Consider the following 17,954-nt stretch of genomic DNA (forward strand, 5'->3'; position numbering starts at 1 on the left):
GGCAAGTTTTAAAAGCTTTGCAGAATGTTGTGGAACAGTGTAAAAAGGTACAAATAAAAGGAATACTCGTAAATCCAGTACCATGAACAAATCCTTCACTACCCCAAATAGTGCGAGGCAGATGATTCGTAATAAAGAGGTACGATATATGTACATAGTGTTTTGTAATGTGTGGGAAATATTCCATATTTAGAGATGGATTCATTGATTACATTACATCTCTGTCTATATACAGACGTACAGGATAAACGAACAAAACTAGAGTTACTTATATCATCCTTAATAATCTTATTTGCCGCGCACCTGGGCTGGGCGACCAGGTCGGGCGTGGAGGTGATACCCCGACGCGGCGCGTCCCCAGGTGGGGGATGGGAAAACGCTCGCCACGTACTCTTCGGAATGCGTGGAGGGTAGGAGTGAAATAAAATAGCTCCCGCGGACCAAACACTAGGGGAGGAAACCCCGATTCAAAAACCTATCATGGACAGGTCTAATAGTTCTGAGAACGTTACTGCACAGGGACTCAGAATCCCAGTGCCGGCGTCCGTCAGGTGTGGGCAAGCAGGCCCCGGGATGTCGTCATTCAACGACTGCAGCGCTGTGGGGGTTGACCACGTGGCCCCCAAAGCGTCTTTGGCTACGCGTGAAGAGTGGTGTGGCAGCTCCGCTTCCACACCTCTTCATAAGCCTGCCTTGGTTCGCCAGGCCGAGGAGGCGAAGGTCCGGAGGATCTGGGGGGTCCACAGTGGTGGCTCTGACCCACTGTGGATCCGTTCTCTCTATTTCAGGGATGTCCCAGGTCTAAAACCCTCTCTCCCCACCTTCTCGTGGTGGACCCTGAGGGCGCACATAGTTGTGCGTCGCTAACGGGGAGAGGGGTAAGCGGCGGGAAGTAGCTCCTGTGATGTGTAAGGCGATGCCGGCGGGATCTCCGGATCCTAGCAGGGCCTCCCAAGCCGGTAAGGCTCACACTGGGTAGGGGTGAAAACCGCTGTACAGGGACGAGGAGAGGTCGTTCCTGGGCGGTGGCCCTCTGGTAGTACTCCCCTCGTGGGTAGGCTTTGCTTTCGGTCGCCCACGTGGGGGGGCTGATATGCGCCTGAGCTGCCGAGGAGGTAGCGACGCTCGGGATCCGGAGCCAGCCCCTTCGGGACCCCGACCGAGTAGTGCGCGATGAAGTGCAGGTGTCGGAGCCTGCACCTGCTACGGGCAAGTCCCTCCTGTGCGGAATTCCCGGTGGGGGGGGGGGGGGACGTATAGGACGGGGAACTGGGATAGGGGGTCCTGTCTTTCGTTAGGCAGGCGTCCTGAGGGTACACCCGTTCTCGTCCTGTGGCCCGCCCCACCGCGCACGATGCGCTGGTAAACCTTAAAGCATGGACCATACAAAAAATATAGGAAGCGTTGTAGCCGGGTCGTCGGTGAGTGCAGGGGTGAAGAGACCGGGGTGGTGGATGTTCTTGGACCATCCAGGTCTGGGACATCGGGCGGGGCACGCGAGTGCTTCGTGGTGTTGGAGGGGCTGCCGCGCCCGGAAGAGGTCGCAGAGGAAGGCGCGTCGACGAAGCCCAGCTCTAGGCCGTCGTCGACACGCGGGCTAAGGGCTGCTGGCTCGTCAGCTTCGCGGGCAGGCTCTAGGGCTGGTCAGCCATTCGCCGGCCTTGCTCCGGTTTGTCCGCGGGCAGGCTCCCGGCTGGGCGATGCTGAGGACGATGGCGTCTCCGTGACGTCCATGTCCTCGGCATCTTGCGGCGGGGTCAAGCGCCGGGTTGGTATGCACCGGCCCGCGTCGCCCCCGGCGACTCGGGCGTCGGCCAAACGAGCCCGAGGTAAAGATGCCTCGCCCCCTGTGGACATCGACGATCCGCCTGCCGCCCTGTGGGACAGGGTGCTGGCGGAGAACTGAGCTCTCAGGGGGGAGAACGCGTCCCTCCGGCGGGATGTCGAGGGTCTCCGGGAGACCCTCGACGCAATACGGGGGGAAATGATGGCCTTCAAGCGGCGGCTTGATGCCTCCTCAGCCCGGCCATCGCCTCCCCCCGCTCGGGGAGGTCGTGTCGGCGCCCATTCGCCGTCTCCGGCGGCCAAAACGGGAAAGGACGATGGGGTCCTCCTGGCGCGGATCGGGGCTCTGATTGACACAAATTTCGCTCCGCCTGGGCTTTCAGAGTCCCCAGCCCCGCAAGGCCTCTGGAGGGTGGATATGCCGGAGCGGTGAGGAGGCGGACGACCCCTGCGGCTGCGGTTGGTGCCGTAGATTCCTCCACGCCGGCGGTTGGCGGGGAAACCTTCCCCGTCAGTATTAAGCCGGCGGGGAGGAAGAAGAAGGGTAGGGGGAGGAAGAGGGGAGCGCAGGCTGCCCTACCATCCACCCTTCCCCAACAGTCGTTGGCTCCTCCCCCCACTAACCCTGCGACGGCACCAGCCAACCCCGATGGGGCTGCCTGGTCGCAGGTGGTGGGGAGGCGAGCGAGGAGAGCAGCCGGGACCGCTTCGGCCGCTCCCGTGACCCCGGCCCCTCCTCAGAAGGGCACGAGCAAGAGGGCTGGAAGACTAAAGAAAGCGCCTCCTCGCGTAGTGGCCCCTCCCCGTTCGGCGGCGGTGACGATCACCGTCCCGGAAGGGAGCAAGGCAACCTACGAAGAGACCATTAGGAGGGCTCGCCAGGGCGTTGATCTGGGTGCCCTCGGAATTGAGGCCCTCTCAAGGAAGAGGGCCGTCACTGGAGGCCTGATCGTTCAGGTCCCCGGTGCTGATGGGGCCCTAAAGGCCGCCGCTCTGGCGGCCAAAGTGACCGCCGCTCTGGGGAGCCTAGACGTGAAGGTGGCCAGACCCGTCAAGAAGACGTAATTCCGGCTGACGGGGCTGGACATATCCGTGACCCCCCAGGAGGTAGTTGCGGCGGTTGCGAAAGTCGGGGGCTGCATCGCCGAGTCCGTGAGGGTGGGAGAGCTGAAGGCTCCGCTCAACGGACTCGGCACCATTTAGGTGCAGTGCCCGGGGGGGGGGGGGGTGGCCCTGGCCATTGAAAAGGCCAGGCGCATAAGGGTGGGGTGGTCCCCCGCCCAGGTGGTGGTGCTGGCGGCTCCGCCGTTGCAGTGCTTCTTCTCGACGAGGCGGGAAAGCTGTTCGAAAGAATCATAGCTGCCCGCCTCCTCGAGCACCTGTCGCGCGGTGGTCCCGACCTCAGCGACAGCCAGTATGACTTCCGGAGGGGGCGCTCGACGATTGACGCGTTAGAGCGTCTTCACCTCCTTCGGGATGGGGCTCTCGCTCGGGGCAGGGTGTTGATCGCTGTTTCATTGGATATATCCATTGCTTTCAACGCCCTGCCCTGGAAGGAGATAGTAGAGGCGTTGGAATATTTCCAGGTGCCTCCTTATCTCCGGGAGGTGGTTCGGAACTATCTCCGTGGCAGGGAGGTGGTATTTACCGGCCGGTGCCAAGTTGTGCACACGAGGGAGACGCACCGCGGGGTTCCGCAGGGGTCGGTCCTTGGACCGCTTCTGTGGAACCTTGCTTTCGACGCGGTGTTGCGGGTTGCCCTCCCCCCTGACACGGTTGTCATCTGCTATGCGGATAACACCCTGATTTATGCAGGCAATCTGGCTGTACAGATTGTCTCGGACGCGACGGCCGCCTTTAGGTCGGGATCTCCGGATTCGCGTCGGGGATACCTCCGTCGACATCAGACCCACCATGAAATACCTGGGTCTGGTCGTCGACGGCCGCTGGCGCTTCAAGGAGCACTTTGACCTCCTGCCCCCCCCCCCCCCCCCGAATGGAGAAGGCGGCCGCCGCCTTAGCGCGGCTGCTGCCCAATATCGGGGGGCCGGAGTGGATCCGTCGCTTGTACGCGGAGGTGGTGCGGTCGATGGCCCTATATGGGGCCCCCGTGTGGCACCGCTCGCTCGAGGCCAGCAAGCGCAGCCGCGCTCTTTTTGAAAGAGTGCGGCGGCGGATGGCCCTGCGGGCCATACGGGGATACCGCACCATTTCTGCTGAAGCGGCGGGCCTCTTTGCCGTGATTCCGCCTTTCCATCTGGCGGCGGCGGAGCGCGCGGCGATGTACGGAATCGCCTGCCCCGCTCGCCGCCCTGCGGGGGTGGAAGTCGCGACCATGGAGGTAGAGGAGGTCGATGTGCAGAAGCGCCAGGCCCGCAGGGACACGTTGGCCCGGTGGAAGCATGAGCTTGCTTCATCGGGCTGTCCGATTGTCTGGGCCATACTGCCCATATTTGAAACATGGTGCAGGATGCGGGGAAGGTTGACCTTCCGCCTCAGGCAAGTGCTCTCCGGGCATGGATGCTTCGGAGAGTACCTGCACCGGATGAGGCGGGAGCCGACAGAGCAGTGTCACCACTGCGGCGAGGAGGTGGACACGACGTGGCATACACTCGAGGAGTGTCCGGCATGGGCCGCGCCGCGCCGTGCCCTAAGAGCCGCAGTGGGTGGGTGGGACCTCTCGCTCGCGGCCATGGTCGACCACATGGTCTCGAGCGAGAGGTCGTGGAAGGCGGCGGCCTCCTTTTGCGAAGAAGTTATGTCGCAAACAAAGGCCGCCGAGCGAGCCCGGGAAAGAGATCGACAAGGAGGGTGTGGGCGCGGGGACGTCCCTCGCGACGGCGCACGCCTCTGCGTGGTGGTAGGAATGGTGGGGGGCCGCGAGGGGCGCTCCCGCGACGACATGTGCCTCGCACGGAGGCGTCGAATGTGGGGGGCCGGGACGTGAGCTGACCCTGGCCCCCGGAGGGTATATAATTCCCCTCGGGAAGGGCCGAGCATGTGTGGTCGGCCCGTCTCCACTTGGACCACCGGGTCTTGTGGGGACACATGGAGGGTGGGGTGGGGAGGGTCGGGGTGTGCCGGATCACGCCTCCGAGGAACCCCCGGGAGGGTCCCTCCGCCCGGGGTCTTATAGAGTAGGTAGTGGGGGAGGCTGGTACCCTCCCTCCGGGATTCATGTAAGCTGGGAAGTGTCCTGCTGAATATCCGCGTGTTCCAGGCACTTCCCATGTAACTCAGGCGGGTGTGGGGTTTTAGTGGGTAGCCATCGCGGACGGGCGCGCCTCCGGCCCTCCCCTCTCGGATGGTAGTCCCACATAACCTCGATTTTCCCCCCGGGAAACCGAGGTATGCGTAACGCATTTCCCCATAATAAAAAAAAAAAAAAAAAAGGCCGAGGAGGCGCATAAGTGCGGGGAAGATAACCTCTCGCGGATTATGGAGGTTTTCAATGGCATGTGGAAGATCACGGAGAAACAGAGAAGCATGGCGATGCCCATTAAGAACCGTATGGAGCATCTGGCGGAGTGCGTCGACGCACTTCGCCAAGCTATGCGGGCCAGCCACGCTATTCTCACGCACCTTCCCCGTACATCCGAGCCAGCCGAAGTGCCGGTCAGCGCGCGCAAGCGGCCGCTACCCCTCGTGCCCTCCTCACCCGAGGAGGACGTGCAGAGACGCGAGGAGAAGTCCGCCCCGGCTACCGAAACTTGGGCCACCGTGGCAGGCAGGAGGAGGAAGAAGAAGGGGAAAGGGACCGAGGACAAGGAGCTTTCGAGGAGCACCTCAAAAGGTGTCCCTAGGAGCACTCCGAAGGCTGCCCTTAAGAGCGTCCCTAAGGCTGCCCTGGTGGCTGGGGATAAATCCACCCCGAAAAAGCCCGGGTCAACGCCAGGCAAGGTGGGCACAGACAAGCTCGGAGCACCTCCGCCGAAGCTTGCTAAAGGCAAAAAGCGGAGGACGAGAAAACGGCGGCGCAGGCCGAAGCGCAGCGCCGTCGTCGTGCAGCCGGCCGCCAGGAAGTCCTACGCGGACGTCCTAGGGAAAATCCGGCGGGAGGTGCGACCGGAAAAGACGGAGACGGAGTTCCGTCAAATCCGAAAGATCCAGGGGGGCGGTGTCCTTTTGGAACTGGCGCGCTGTAAAGATCAGCGCGCTCTTCAGGAGGCCATCAAAGCCGCCATGGGGGACGATGCGGAGGTCCGGACTCTGGTGCCGCGCATGCGCGTCGAGATTTGCGACCTCGACTGCTGCACGACCGGCGAGGAGGTGTGAGCTGCTGTGGCGCGAGCTTTGAGGGGCGACCAGCTCAAGGGGGAGCTGAAGGTCGCCATGCTCGCGCCAAACAGCAGCGAGCAGCGCAAAGCGGTGGTGGATGCCGAGGAGGCGGTGTCTATCCAGCTGATCGCGAGAAATCGCATCAAGATCGGCTGGATAAACTGCCGAGTCAGCCGCTGGGTCGAAGTCCCGACGTGCTTCAGATGCCTAGCATATGGGTACACGAAGCGGGACTGCAAGGGCTCAGACCGGAGTAACGCCTGCTAGAGGTGCGGCAAGGACAAACACAAGTCCAACGACTGCACTTCCCCTCCTCGTTGCATGCTCTGCGCCGACCTTGGCGTGCAGCAGCTCGACCACGCACCAGGGTCCGGGGCCTGTAAGGCCTTCCGAGACGTCCTTGGTGCCAGGAAACGAGCGGCGCAATGGCGACGGTGATCCAAGGAAACCTCAACCGCAGCCGGGTCGCCGACAGCTTCCTCACCCAGCTGTCCCTGGAAATGGGCGCTGACGTGGTGGTGGTGTCCGAGCAGTACCGAAACCGGGACTACTCGTCGTGGTACGTCGACGACCTGGGCGCCGCCGCACTCTGGGTGCGGGACCTTCGGAAGGTTCCGGTGGTGCACCGCGCACCGGGTCGTGGATTCGTCTGGGTCAAATCCCGGGACGTTACACATGTGAGCGTCTATCTCTCCCCCAACGATAGCGCTCACGTGTTCCAGGAAAAGCTCGACGAACTGGAAGACGCGCTCCGCGACATGTACGGCGGGCTCATTATAGCAGGCGATTTCAACGCCAGGCCTCCAGAGTGGGGGATGCCAACCCCCAATGCCAGAGGCAAACTGGTAATGGAGATGGTATCCAGGCTGGGGTTGATTGTGCTCAACACGGGCGCCACGCCGACCTATCAACGACCCGGTTTCGGCGTTTCCGTCCCAGACGTCACTCTGGTTTCGGAGTCTCTGGGTCGCCGAACCAGGAGCTGGAGGGTGATGGAAGATTTTACTGGCAATGACCACCAGTACATCACCTTCCGGATATCGTCCGACGGGTCGGCACAGCACGGCAGATCCCGGCGCCCACTCGGCTGGAACACAGCCAAGCGAGACGAGGGAAAGTTCGCGGAGTGTATGAGCCGCGGCCTCGGGGGCATACCACCTGCCCCCCGCGATCATCCCGGAAGGAATGTTGCTGAGGCCATGGTGAGCCACACCATGCGGCTCATCACTCGGACTTGCAACGCCTCGATGCCCCGCAAAAAGCCGTGGAAAGGCCGAGCCCAGGCGTACTGGTGGACGGGTCAGATCGCCAGCCTCAGACGGAAGTGTCTGAGGCTACGTATACTGGCGCAACGAGCCCGCCGTAGAACGGAGGCCTCTGACAGGTCAGCCGAGTAGAGGGCGGCCAAGAAGACGCTCAACCGGGCTATCAAGGATTCCAAAGTCCGCTGCTGGCGGGAGCTGTGCGACAAGGTGAACCGTGATCCCTGGGGACAGGCGTACAAGCTTGTCACAAGCTTTCAACTCGGCGAGGTGGATAGATTTGCTGAGGGCGCTCGAGCGATTTCGAGTCCTCAGCTATCTGTTGGCCATGGTCAGCGACTACCTGCGGAAGCGCTGCGGGTCCGTTTTGGGACCGGACCTCTGGAACGTCTCGTTCGACAGCTTGCTCAGCATCGAAATGCTCAGCGACGCGTACCTCGTCGCGTACGCGGACGACGTCGCCGTCGTCATTACGGCCCGCAGCATCGAGCTAGCACAGCTGAAGCAGAACCGGGTGATGCGGCGGGTCGGAGACTGGATGGACGGTCACGGCCTCCAGCTGGCGGTTTCGAAAACCGAGATCGTCATGCTCACGAGGAGGTATATACTCACCGTCGTGCCGATGAAGGTGGGTGATGTGACCGTCCAGACACGTAGCAGCGTGAAGTACCTGGGGGTGCAGGTGGACAATAGGCTCACCTACTGGGACCATATACGCGCAGTCTCCGATAAGGCGATGGCGAGGTCGGGAGAACTGAGCAGGCTGATGGCCAACATTGGCGGGCCGAGGCCAGGAAAACGCAGAGCTCTTGATGTCCGCGGTCCAGTATATGCTCCTGTACGGAGCTGAGATATGGGCCGGGTCCATGGACGTCAAGAAATACAGGGCATGCATAGCCTCCGTTCAGCGACGTGGAGCGCTGCGGGTCGCCAGCTGCTACCGCACAGTGTCGGCGCTCGCTGTGCTCGCGATCGCCGGAATCCTCCCCATCAACCTTCTGGCCAAGGAGAGAAGGAAGCTGGGCAGGACAGAGGCCGCGAGTCTGGCGCGTGCTCAGGCACTCTCGGAATGGCAGCGCCGCTGGTCCGCGGACAGCACGGGACGATGGACAGCCCGGCTGATCGGGAACCTGATCCCTGGGCCCTGGCTGGAGCGCGCTCACGGCGAAGTAGATTTCTACCTCAGCCAGCTCCTGTCAGGACATGGGTATTTCCGGTACTATCTGTACCGGATGGCCAAAGTAAGGTCCCCGACGTGCTGTTATTGCGACGCCGAGCGAGACGACGCGTTCCACACGTTCTTCGTTTGCGCTCGCTTCAGCGAGGCGCGCTCCGTAGTTGCCAGCGCAGTGGAACACGACATCACCCCCGATAACATCGTAGGGGTGATGCTACGGAGCGCAGAGCTGTGGGATCCAGTCTCGGCGTGCGCGTCCTCTGTCCTGGTGGCGAAGAGGGTCGATGGGTGTCTTCGGGACCCCCGTCCGGGCTCCCAAGACTAGAGGTGGCCTGCTCGTACGTGCAGGCCAGCACGCCACGGGTCTATACCGAAGTAATGCGATGAGCGGACTCCGGTATGGTCCCACTTGTGGAGGAAGAGGTGGTTTTAGTGGGTAGGACCTTTTTGAAGGAGGAGTCCCACAATCCCAGAAAAAAAAAATCTTATTTGTGCTTTTCAAAAATAACGTTTCGTTTGGCGACATCTTATGAAAAACTACTTTCTGTATAGATGATTTTCCGCTCCTAGAATGAATATTAATTTCAAACACGCGATAATATGGATAAAACGATGACATTTTAAAAATTTAAGGGAGTACTTTCGAAGATCCATTAAAAGTATTCTAGGCTTTTATTCGCACCCCAGAGGATCCATCGATCCTACTGTTTCGTCATCGAATGGTGCATACCCAAAATCTTTAGGAAACGATCCTACATCATCGTCATCCTAAAATAATAAAATTCTCGTTAATATAACGATACATTAAAATTAAATAAAAAATCCTGTCTGTACATAAATGTAGTATAAAATAAAAAACTTCAAAAAAGTCAAAAAATGACGTCAAGTACATGAAAACGTGGAGGATTCAAGGAGTTATCATAGAAAAATAAAAGATCCCCCTACAAAAGTTCAAGAAAGTAGAAAAAGAAGTGAAATCGAAATGAGCTGCCAGTATATGAAGGTGCTTTCCAGCAAAGTGCAAAGGCGACACTGTATAACACAATGAAAAATTCGGTGCTTTCCAACTATGCGCAGCTAAAATGCTGTGTTCAACAGTGCCGACGTCCAGACCCTAATGACAACTCATGTAAACTGACTGCTCCACACTTTGGCGGTGAAATGAAGAAGCTAAATAGTGTATCAACCACAAACTGAGACTTTTTAGACATTTGCCTAGATGTCCGTGGCCTGGAAGTCAAATGCTTGGCGTGGCCAGGCAAAGCATTCTCAGATCATCAATACCCATACTTTCTCTCTCGCAGACTTTCACATAATTTGTCAGTTTAAAACACTGACAATATGAGTACATTTTAATTATTTTACATTTTAAAATAATTCTTATTCATCAAAACCATGACCTTGCCTGGCCACGCCAAGCATTTGACTTCCAGGCCACGGACATCTAGGCAAATGTCTAAACAGTCTCAGTTTGTGGTTGATACATTATTTAGCTTCTTCATTTCACCGCCAAAGTGTGGAGCAGTCAGTTTACATGAGTTGTCATTAGGGTCTGGACGTCGGCACTGTTGAACACAGCATTTTAGCTGCGCATAGTTGGAAAGCACCGAATTTTTCATTGTGTTATACAGTGTCGCCTTTGCACTTTGCTGGAAAGCACCTTCATATACTGGCAGCTCATTTCGATTTCACTTCTTTTTCTACTTTCTTGAACTTTTTTAGGGGGATCTTCTATTTTTCTATGATTACTCGGGAGCGCAGGAGACAAACTGGCGCCACCAACGGAAAGTAGGTGAACTACTAGATAGTTTTTCCCGTTTTTCAGGCACAATAATGAAAAAAACATATAATAATTATGCATTTCGTAATCAGGAGAAGTAAGTCTATCGTCTCGTCAAGCGTTTTTTAGAAAAAATTGAAAAAAAAAAATTTCTTGCCTTTAAACGTATTTTTAGCACGTTTCAAAAGCGAAATTGCAAAATGTGTAACTATCCCCCGCAACGGAATTTTATAAGGAACAATTAAAAAAAAAATCAGCCGGAAAGCACGCTTCCTCGCCTCATAAAATTACATTGGTGTTGTCGTTATGAAATCGAGAAGACTGATACGCTTGCACAATGGCTTGAGTTTCACGCTCTCCACCACAGCGCTGGTGTCGTCTCTCCTGCTGTGCCGATAATCTAAAAATGCCTTTCAGCATGGTTCAGTACCGCACTAAGAGTATGAAGCGCCCGAGCTTATATAGTTTACTTTTGCATATGTATATATATTCAATATTATATTGTTAAGAAACGTCATGTATATGTTAAGGTTGTTTATATTGCATTGCAATTAATTGATACAGAATAGTCTGTTACGATAATTTCAAAGTAGTAAATAATAAACAACTGATATGATATTTGTAATATGGTACGAACATAATAAAGTACTAATTGTTATTTGTGGAATGTAATGATAGTATGCAATGTAAAAAATATTGTATAATAAAAAAGGTAAAACGTTTATGAACATTATTTTTGAATATACGTGATTACATAAGAAAAAGCACACTAACAAAGGGAATGCACGGATGTTGCAATCGCTTTTGCAACGACACCCTATGGAGGTCGTAGTACGCATGTAGTACTGCAAAACCATTTTGGCTTTTTCCAGAATGGGTGTTTGTTTTCGATGTACAATAAAAGCATCTAGCAAGATTCGTTAAATGGATTGGTAGAGTATTAGGTTGTAACGCTGCTTGACCCCGGGTATGAATCCCGATTGATGTATTTTTTTTTTATTTCAATTTTCTATCAGAAATATACTTTTTGGATATCATGTACTATATACTGCATATTATATATTACCTTACGCATATTTTAAGGTTAAAATTAATTTTTTAACGTAACATATCATGCCGGAGTACCTACTTGCTGTAAGTGAGTAAGTCTTTACAACGATTTTTATGTTTGGTCGTAAGTTTATTTCGTTTTATCGTGACAGTCACATGAAGGAAGGTTTGAAAGTTTGAAAATGGATAGTGATTCTTTGCGTGCAAGTTGTTTTGAAGAAATAGTCATCGATAGCAGAGAATCCAAACATAAAGAGGACAGAATGTGTGTAATGTTTTCTCTTTCTCTGGCGTGTGTATTCTCCGGAATACTACTGTTAGTTGTACATGTATATGTTCCATTCGTTCGATTTTACTAGTGTTATAATGAGAAAGCATGTTATCTTCTATCATTCTCCAAAGTATAACACCCGTGCTCGAGCGATCACTTTATAGTTTGCCGCTACACCGAACCCCCTGTTTTGTCTACGGGTTATTGTAACAACTCGCCGGTCCCGATCGAGTTACTTATTTCGAGACATTGCTGTACTTGTTTCTATTTGTATAATGAATTTCAATATATTTATCTCTATTCTACATAGATATGTTTGATACGCATCATGGCTATCAAAAAATCGAGTACATTTCATTAACGTAAATCAAGCGGTATTCCCAGTAGAATTAAATAAACAATTTTGCAGTTGTGAATCTAAAGCATTTATTCGATGTACATGGTGATTAAAAATTTTGTTTCCACTGCTTTTTCGAAAATTATCACCCAAGTTCATGTACATCATACATTCAAAATGGAAATTGTTTGTTTTAAAAAATATATCCGAACAGTAGTTATAAATAAGTCATATTTAACAAATGTATTTTTAAAAGAAAGTGAAAAAAAAGAATAAGTGTAAGGAATGTTTGAACGGGACTCGAACTCGCGACAGAGGAATTATTATGCTGATGTTTTACTGACCACACCGAATTCGCTAGTGACGGAGTCGCTTCTAATTTATAAGTCGCTTAAAATTCCACTGTGCAAAGACTCATCAAAAAATTAGCGTCATATCTGGGCCCGTTCCCTTGTCAGTCTCTCTTTCTTCTTCATCAAACTGTCTCTTTCTACTTCGTCGACGCCTTCAAGCTTTGGACGGATTCGAAGCTGATCGAAACATTTGGTTACACATACAATGTATGTGGGAATAATAACCAGCCGCAGAGAGAGAGAGAGAGAGAGAGAGAGAGAAGGCATGAAGGTAGGAACCAAAACATATCGGCGGGTGCGAGACAATACTAATGTAACAATAAAACTTTTTTATTTATTAATTTCTTTAAATCTAACTTTTTCCAATGTATTTGTAAGATTTTTATGATTACAGTGAGACCAAACACGATATACATACAGCGAAACAGGAAAGTATTCGGCTATTTGTTTGTATTTTATATTTCATATTACCTCTTATATCAAAATTTTTTTTTTTATAAATTATACAAGATGTTCGGCAACCGAACAAAGTATAAAATAAGAATAAAAAAAATACACAGCAGCTTGGGATCGAACTAGCGATAGCTTATGTACGATACTACGATCACTGATACCAGCTGGGCCAGGTTTTTCGCCTGTGTACTGCCAGAATGACTGTTAAGCAGTGTCGTATCCAGGGTAGCAGGTGTGGGGTGCTATGGCTATTGTGGCTATGAACGCGAAATCATAAATATATTTGTCCTTCTTATTTATATATTGTCTACATTTATATATTGCCTTTATATATTGTCCTACATTTGTCCATAAATCATGAATATATTTGTAAGATTATGCAGGGGTAATTAAGGTACACCTTTTTAGTCGTGCGTATACTTCATTGATGTTGTGTTCGCTGCGCGTGCGCGAAAAAACCCGACCCGACTACGATACCTGCGAACCAAGTCGAAAAGCGTGTTTAGATGGTCGACACGGTAACAGAAAGGAAGACGACGACAGCGCTGCAGTGGAAAACACGATATTGAGGCAGCCATGTTGGCATAGGAATCGTCTCAATCGTAGCGACACCACCAATGTAATTTTATAAGGCGAGGAAGCAACCTTTTTGGCTGATTTTTTTTTCAAACTGTTCCTTGTAAAATGCTGTTGCGGGGGACAGTTACAAATTTTTGGAAAAAGATCCACAAAAAATTTCTTGTCGTATTTTTAGCACGTTTCAAAAGCGAATTGCAAAATGTGTAACTGTCCCCCACAACGGTATTTTATAAGGAACAGTTTTTAAAAAAAATCAGCCGGAAAGGTCGCTTCCTCGCCTCATAAAATTACAATAACAGTTTGGAAAATTGCAAACGTTTGACATCATTCTGTCTTTGTCTCTCCTCCGATTGATCTATTTCCTTCTCTGTCACAGCATCATTAGAGAGACAAGGATCTATCTATCCTTGTCCCAGAGCTTCCTACTTTCTCGGCAACTGTCGCTGAAGTCAACTCGGAGTTTTGCTGGGTCTCCTGCGTACCCTTAAATGCCTACTAATCTGTGAAACAATAATGCGACAAACTAACTTTTTTTATTATTAATTTTTTTTTTAATACAAATTTCACTAACATATTGGTGAAGTTTTCCTGATTAAAATGAGACTAAACACGATATTGTTATGACAATTGGTTATGATACTAGGCTTGTAAATGTTTTCTTTTACTTTTTTTCCGCTGTCTGTTCCTATGCTCTGTCGACGTGGACAAATGTAAGAATGTTTCGACTTCGCTAAAATGGCAACAGCGCAGCGTGAGGAAAGGATAGACGCTGTTATGCCAGAATGACAACGTCGCAATGTATCGATATTCACATTAGCAGTCGTATGGGGACTAGGCTTAGTCAGGTTGGCGCTACTGTCGCGTCGGCGTGGGGTTTTTCCAGAGTTTCGCAAGCGTGCGACATTCGAGCGTGCTACTAATATACTAGAGATGGCTAGAACTGCTACTTGTGAATCACTCGTGACTCGATCACGATCGTTGCCAATCACGGTGATTTTTCACAGTGATTCGTGATTTTTCGTGATCGCTTCTGATTGGTGAAGAACATAACTGTTCCTTGCATGCGTTGTTAGAATCTTCAGCCTGAATGTATATGCGCCGTAATGAAAAACACCCTACCTGTATATTTTACACATATTCTATATACATAAGTATGTAATTAGCGACATAAAATACACCGCATAAAATAAAGTAAAGAATAGTAAATAAAGGAATGCTTTAATGAGGAACAGTGAAAAGTAATAAAAATAAATCAATAATTATGAATTGCAAGTTTTAATTTAATTGTAAGTGTCTTTAGATTTTTACAAAGTGTAACACAGTTAGAAAATATAATTAATAGATAAAACATAATACAAATACTATAAATAAAATACAAAGAACAAAATAACAAAGAAATAAAATATATATAATAACAAATAAATAACTATGTATTGGTGTTTAAAAATAACAGCATAGATAATTTTTCTGCCTGTAATGTTTCTTTTTTCTGTTAAAATTAACCCGGCTTTAGAAAATAATCTTTCGCATGGCACTGAAGTAGCCACCATGCAAAATAAATTATTTACTAATTTAGTCAATAACGGAAATTGAAATTGATGGTCTTTCCACCAAATTAATGGGTCCCGAGTTCTGTCGGCAAAACTCCTCCTTTAAATATTGCTATATTTCTGTTGCTATTTTGTTTTACTTTATCTTTTAAGGCATCCCAAATTGATAATTCATCTGTATCTGTATCTGTATTTGGTTGTATATCTATTTCTATGTTTATTATATTTTCAGTTGTATTTGTGCTTCTATTGTCAATTAATATATTTATTATCTCTGTTTTTATTATATCAAGTTTTTCTTCAGAAAAAAAAGCTTGTAATTTATGGTAAGTTCTTATTAATGATTGCTATTGTTGTTTTAATCAGCTCTTCTAATATTATAAATCTATCTATCATATTGTAAGTAGAGTTCCATCTAGTTGATACATTGTGTCTCAACTTCTGTACATTTCTGCCTGAATTTAATTGGTATTTCTTCAATTTTTCTGCAGCTGTGGTGCTTTTTTTAAAATAATTAACAATTTTTCTAACATTTTCAAGGAGTAAATTAATTGCATCATTATTTAAACTAGATTTTACGATTAAATTTAAACTGTGTCCAAAACATGGAATATGTTTCCATCTACAATATTTTCTAATAGCGGTTTTCATATTTGAAGCATTATCAGTTGTAGCAAAGTCAACTTTATTAAAAATTTCCCATTCCTTGCGTATTATTTTTAATTCATCTGAAATATTTTGACCTGTATGGGAATCTGTCATTTGCACGCAAATTAAAAGAATTGATTCTAATTTGAAATTATTAATAAAATGTGCAGTCACAGCTATAAAACTTTCAGTATTTAGTGATGTCCATGTATCTGTTGTAATAGAAACTTTAGTACTGTTTTCTAATTTTTCTTTGCAGGTACGTTTGGCTTCCTCAAAGTGAGCTGGTATTGAAGAGTGTGAAATAAATTTGCGATTTGGAAATTCGTAACTTGGATTTAAAGCATGTACAAATTCTTTGAATCCAATATCTTCAACTATTTTAAAAGGTTCCAAATCTTTTATAAACAGGCATAATAATTTTTCATCAATATTTTTGCGGTTTGCTGCTGTCATCTTTCGTGGTAGGAATGGTGTAATTCGCTGTTGAGTTGATATTGTTACTCTATTTACAGTATGTGCTGAAGTGTCCTGATATGTTGACAGTGGCAATGGCAATACGTTACTTGGACCAGGTTGAGAATTTGCAGTATGTCCTGAACTGTCTTGAGTTGTTGGCAATATGATAATATTGCTTGGCCCAGCTTGAGGAACTTCTGAATTATCAGGATCAGTTGCGGACTGTGATGACTGTGGCTAGAAAAAATGGAAATATGGAAAAATACATTCTACAATTAATAGATATATGAAAAAGCATGCAGGAAAATGTTTTTAGATTAGAGATAATTACAGTGTTAATACGTACAAACAAAAATAAATATTTTTGTTATATTTTTACATTTTTCATTTCATTTCATTTTATTTTATTTTAGCTTACACGTTTTAACACAAAATAAGTTATAATTATTTACTTATTAGGGGTGTGTGGGTACCCGAAAATACAAATCGAGACAGGTTGCGTAGTTATCGGGTCGAATAGGGTGTGATTCCGAAAATTTGCTCAATGCATACATTTTTTGGATACATGCACACCCATACTACTTATATATTTATTTATTATATCTTAATTAAGCTTACCTGTGTTTTTTGTCTCCATGCTAATGAAATAGTAGGATGCACTGAACACAAATATTTTTTTAAATTTGTCGTAGTTGTTTTATACGATAATTTCTTTTTGCATATTTTGCAAGTAGCATATCCAGTATTGCTTACTGGCACGAAGAAATTCCACACATCACTACCTTGGATAGACATTTTACGTGAGATGTTGTCTCTAAGAAGTCAAAAATGAGTCTGAATACAGGGAAGAGATCTTTAGTTTTCAAGGGCCGTCGCATTTCGCGGGTGAAGTAGGGAATGCATCTCGTTTGTTTACGTTATCTAAAGTGGCATTGACTCCCCTCGCTTTAGATCGCTTAAAAAGATACAAGCCAACGATACTATTTTCATTTTCGGTACTACGTTTCAAATATTAGTTGAATCTTCTTTTATATAATATTTTAGATGTTATTTATTTGTAAATATGTTCATTATTTATTATATTATATTTTTATATATGCTGATAATTATAAAAATAGTCTTAAAACCAAAATGATTAATGATTAAGATAATTACATTGTCATTAAAACTAAATGTTTGGGGAAATAATAAAAAGAAACATGCAATTGTGAATTTGTAGACCTTTTATTATCATTACCAAATTATAATCTACATGTTACATAATACGTAATTGTGTAATTAATAATTACTAATTATAGCAAATCATTCTTTAATCATTTTTTTGTACTGATTTTTACATACACAAGTAGTATCATAATATGTATAATTTATTTTTAATTAAATCATATTGAAATAGGTTTTACCCAGTTTCACATTCAATAATTTTGAGCATATAAAACTCTACAAATGTAGACCTTTTATTTATTGAAAATTTAAATTAGAATAACGCGAATAACACGCTGTGTTGTCTCTAATACAGCATTTGCGCTCTCTCAAAATCTCTCTCTCTCGCACTCTCAAAACATTCTCAAGTGTTTCTTTGGCGTTCCTAGTTTTTACCCCAATCCAAGCCTCAATTGCGTATTCAGAACGAATATAATCGTACTAAATCTTTTTTAAATATTACGAATATATTTTCGGTTTAGTTAAAAAGTATGATGTATGCATATAACTGCAATTATAACAAATTAGTTAATTAACGTGCACGATAATTAGTTTAAGATAAATTGATCGATTTTATAAACTTTTTCGATTGTATAAATTTACTTTCTTCTTTTGAACTTTATGATTGAATGAAACGTTCTTGTGGATACTTGAAATTTGATATTAGTTATTACTTTGATTTTACAAAATTGTTAACGCTAATAAAATTAATATTTTCATACATACAGGGTGTCCCAAAACTCGGGGAGGAGCCGGAAATGGGGGGTAG

The 17,954-nt window shown here is 47.8% G+C and overlaps 3 protein-coding genes across 3 annotated transcripts; 2 read left to right on the plus strand and 1 right to left on the minus strand.

Moving 5' to 3' along the window:
- Window positions 1-916: 916 nt before the first annotated feature.
- Window positions 917-2,850, plus strand: LOC128884984 (mucin-19-like). Its single transcript, XM_054138713.1, has 3 exons — window positions 917-975; window positions 1,399-1,878; window positions 2,169-2,850. The coding sequence occupies exons 1-3, from the start codon at window positions 917-919 to the stop codon at window positions 2,848-2,850; spliced, it is 1,221 nt and encodes a 406-aa protein (XP_053994688.1).
- Window positions 2,851-5,223: 2,373 nt separating this feature from the next.
- LOC128884985 (uncharacterized) lies at window positions 5,224-6,060 on the plus strand. Its single transcript, XM_054138714.1, has one exon. The coding sequence runs from the start codon at window positions 5,224-5,226 to the stop codon at window positions 6,058-6,060; it is 837 nt and encodes a 278-aa protein (XP_053994689.1).
- A 9,136-nt stretch (window positions 6,061-15,196) lies between these two features.
- LOC128884992 (E3 SUMO-protein ligase ZBED1) lies at window positions 15,197-16,777 on the minus strand. The gene is made up of 2 exons (XM_054138717.1): window positions 16,601-16,777; window positions 15,197-16,219 (listed from the first exon to the last, which is right to left on the minus strand). Exons 1-2 carry the CDS (start codon window positions 16,775-16,777, stop codon window positions 15,197-15,199), a joined length of 1,200 nt encoding a protein of 399 aa, XP_053994692.1.
- Window positions 16,778-17,954: the final 1,177 nt, after the last annotated feature.

The sequence above is a fragment of the Hylaeus volcanicus genome, chromosome 2 (genome assembly GCF_026283585.1).
Source record: "Hylaeus volcanicus isolate JK05 chromosome 2, UHH_iyHylVolc1.0_haploid, whole genome shotgun sequence".
Taxonomy (NCBI): Eukaryota; Metazoa; Arthropoda; class Insecta; order Hymenoptera; family Colletidae; genus Hylaeus; species Hylaeus volcanicus.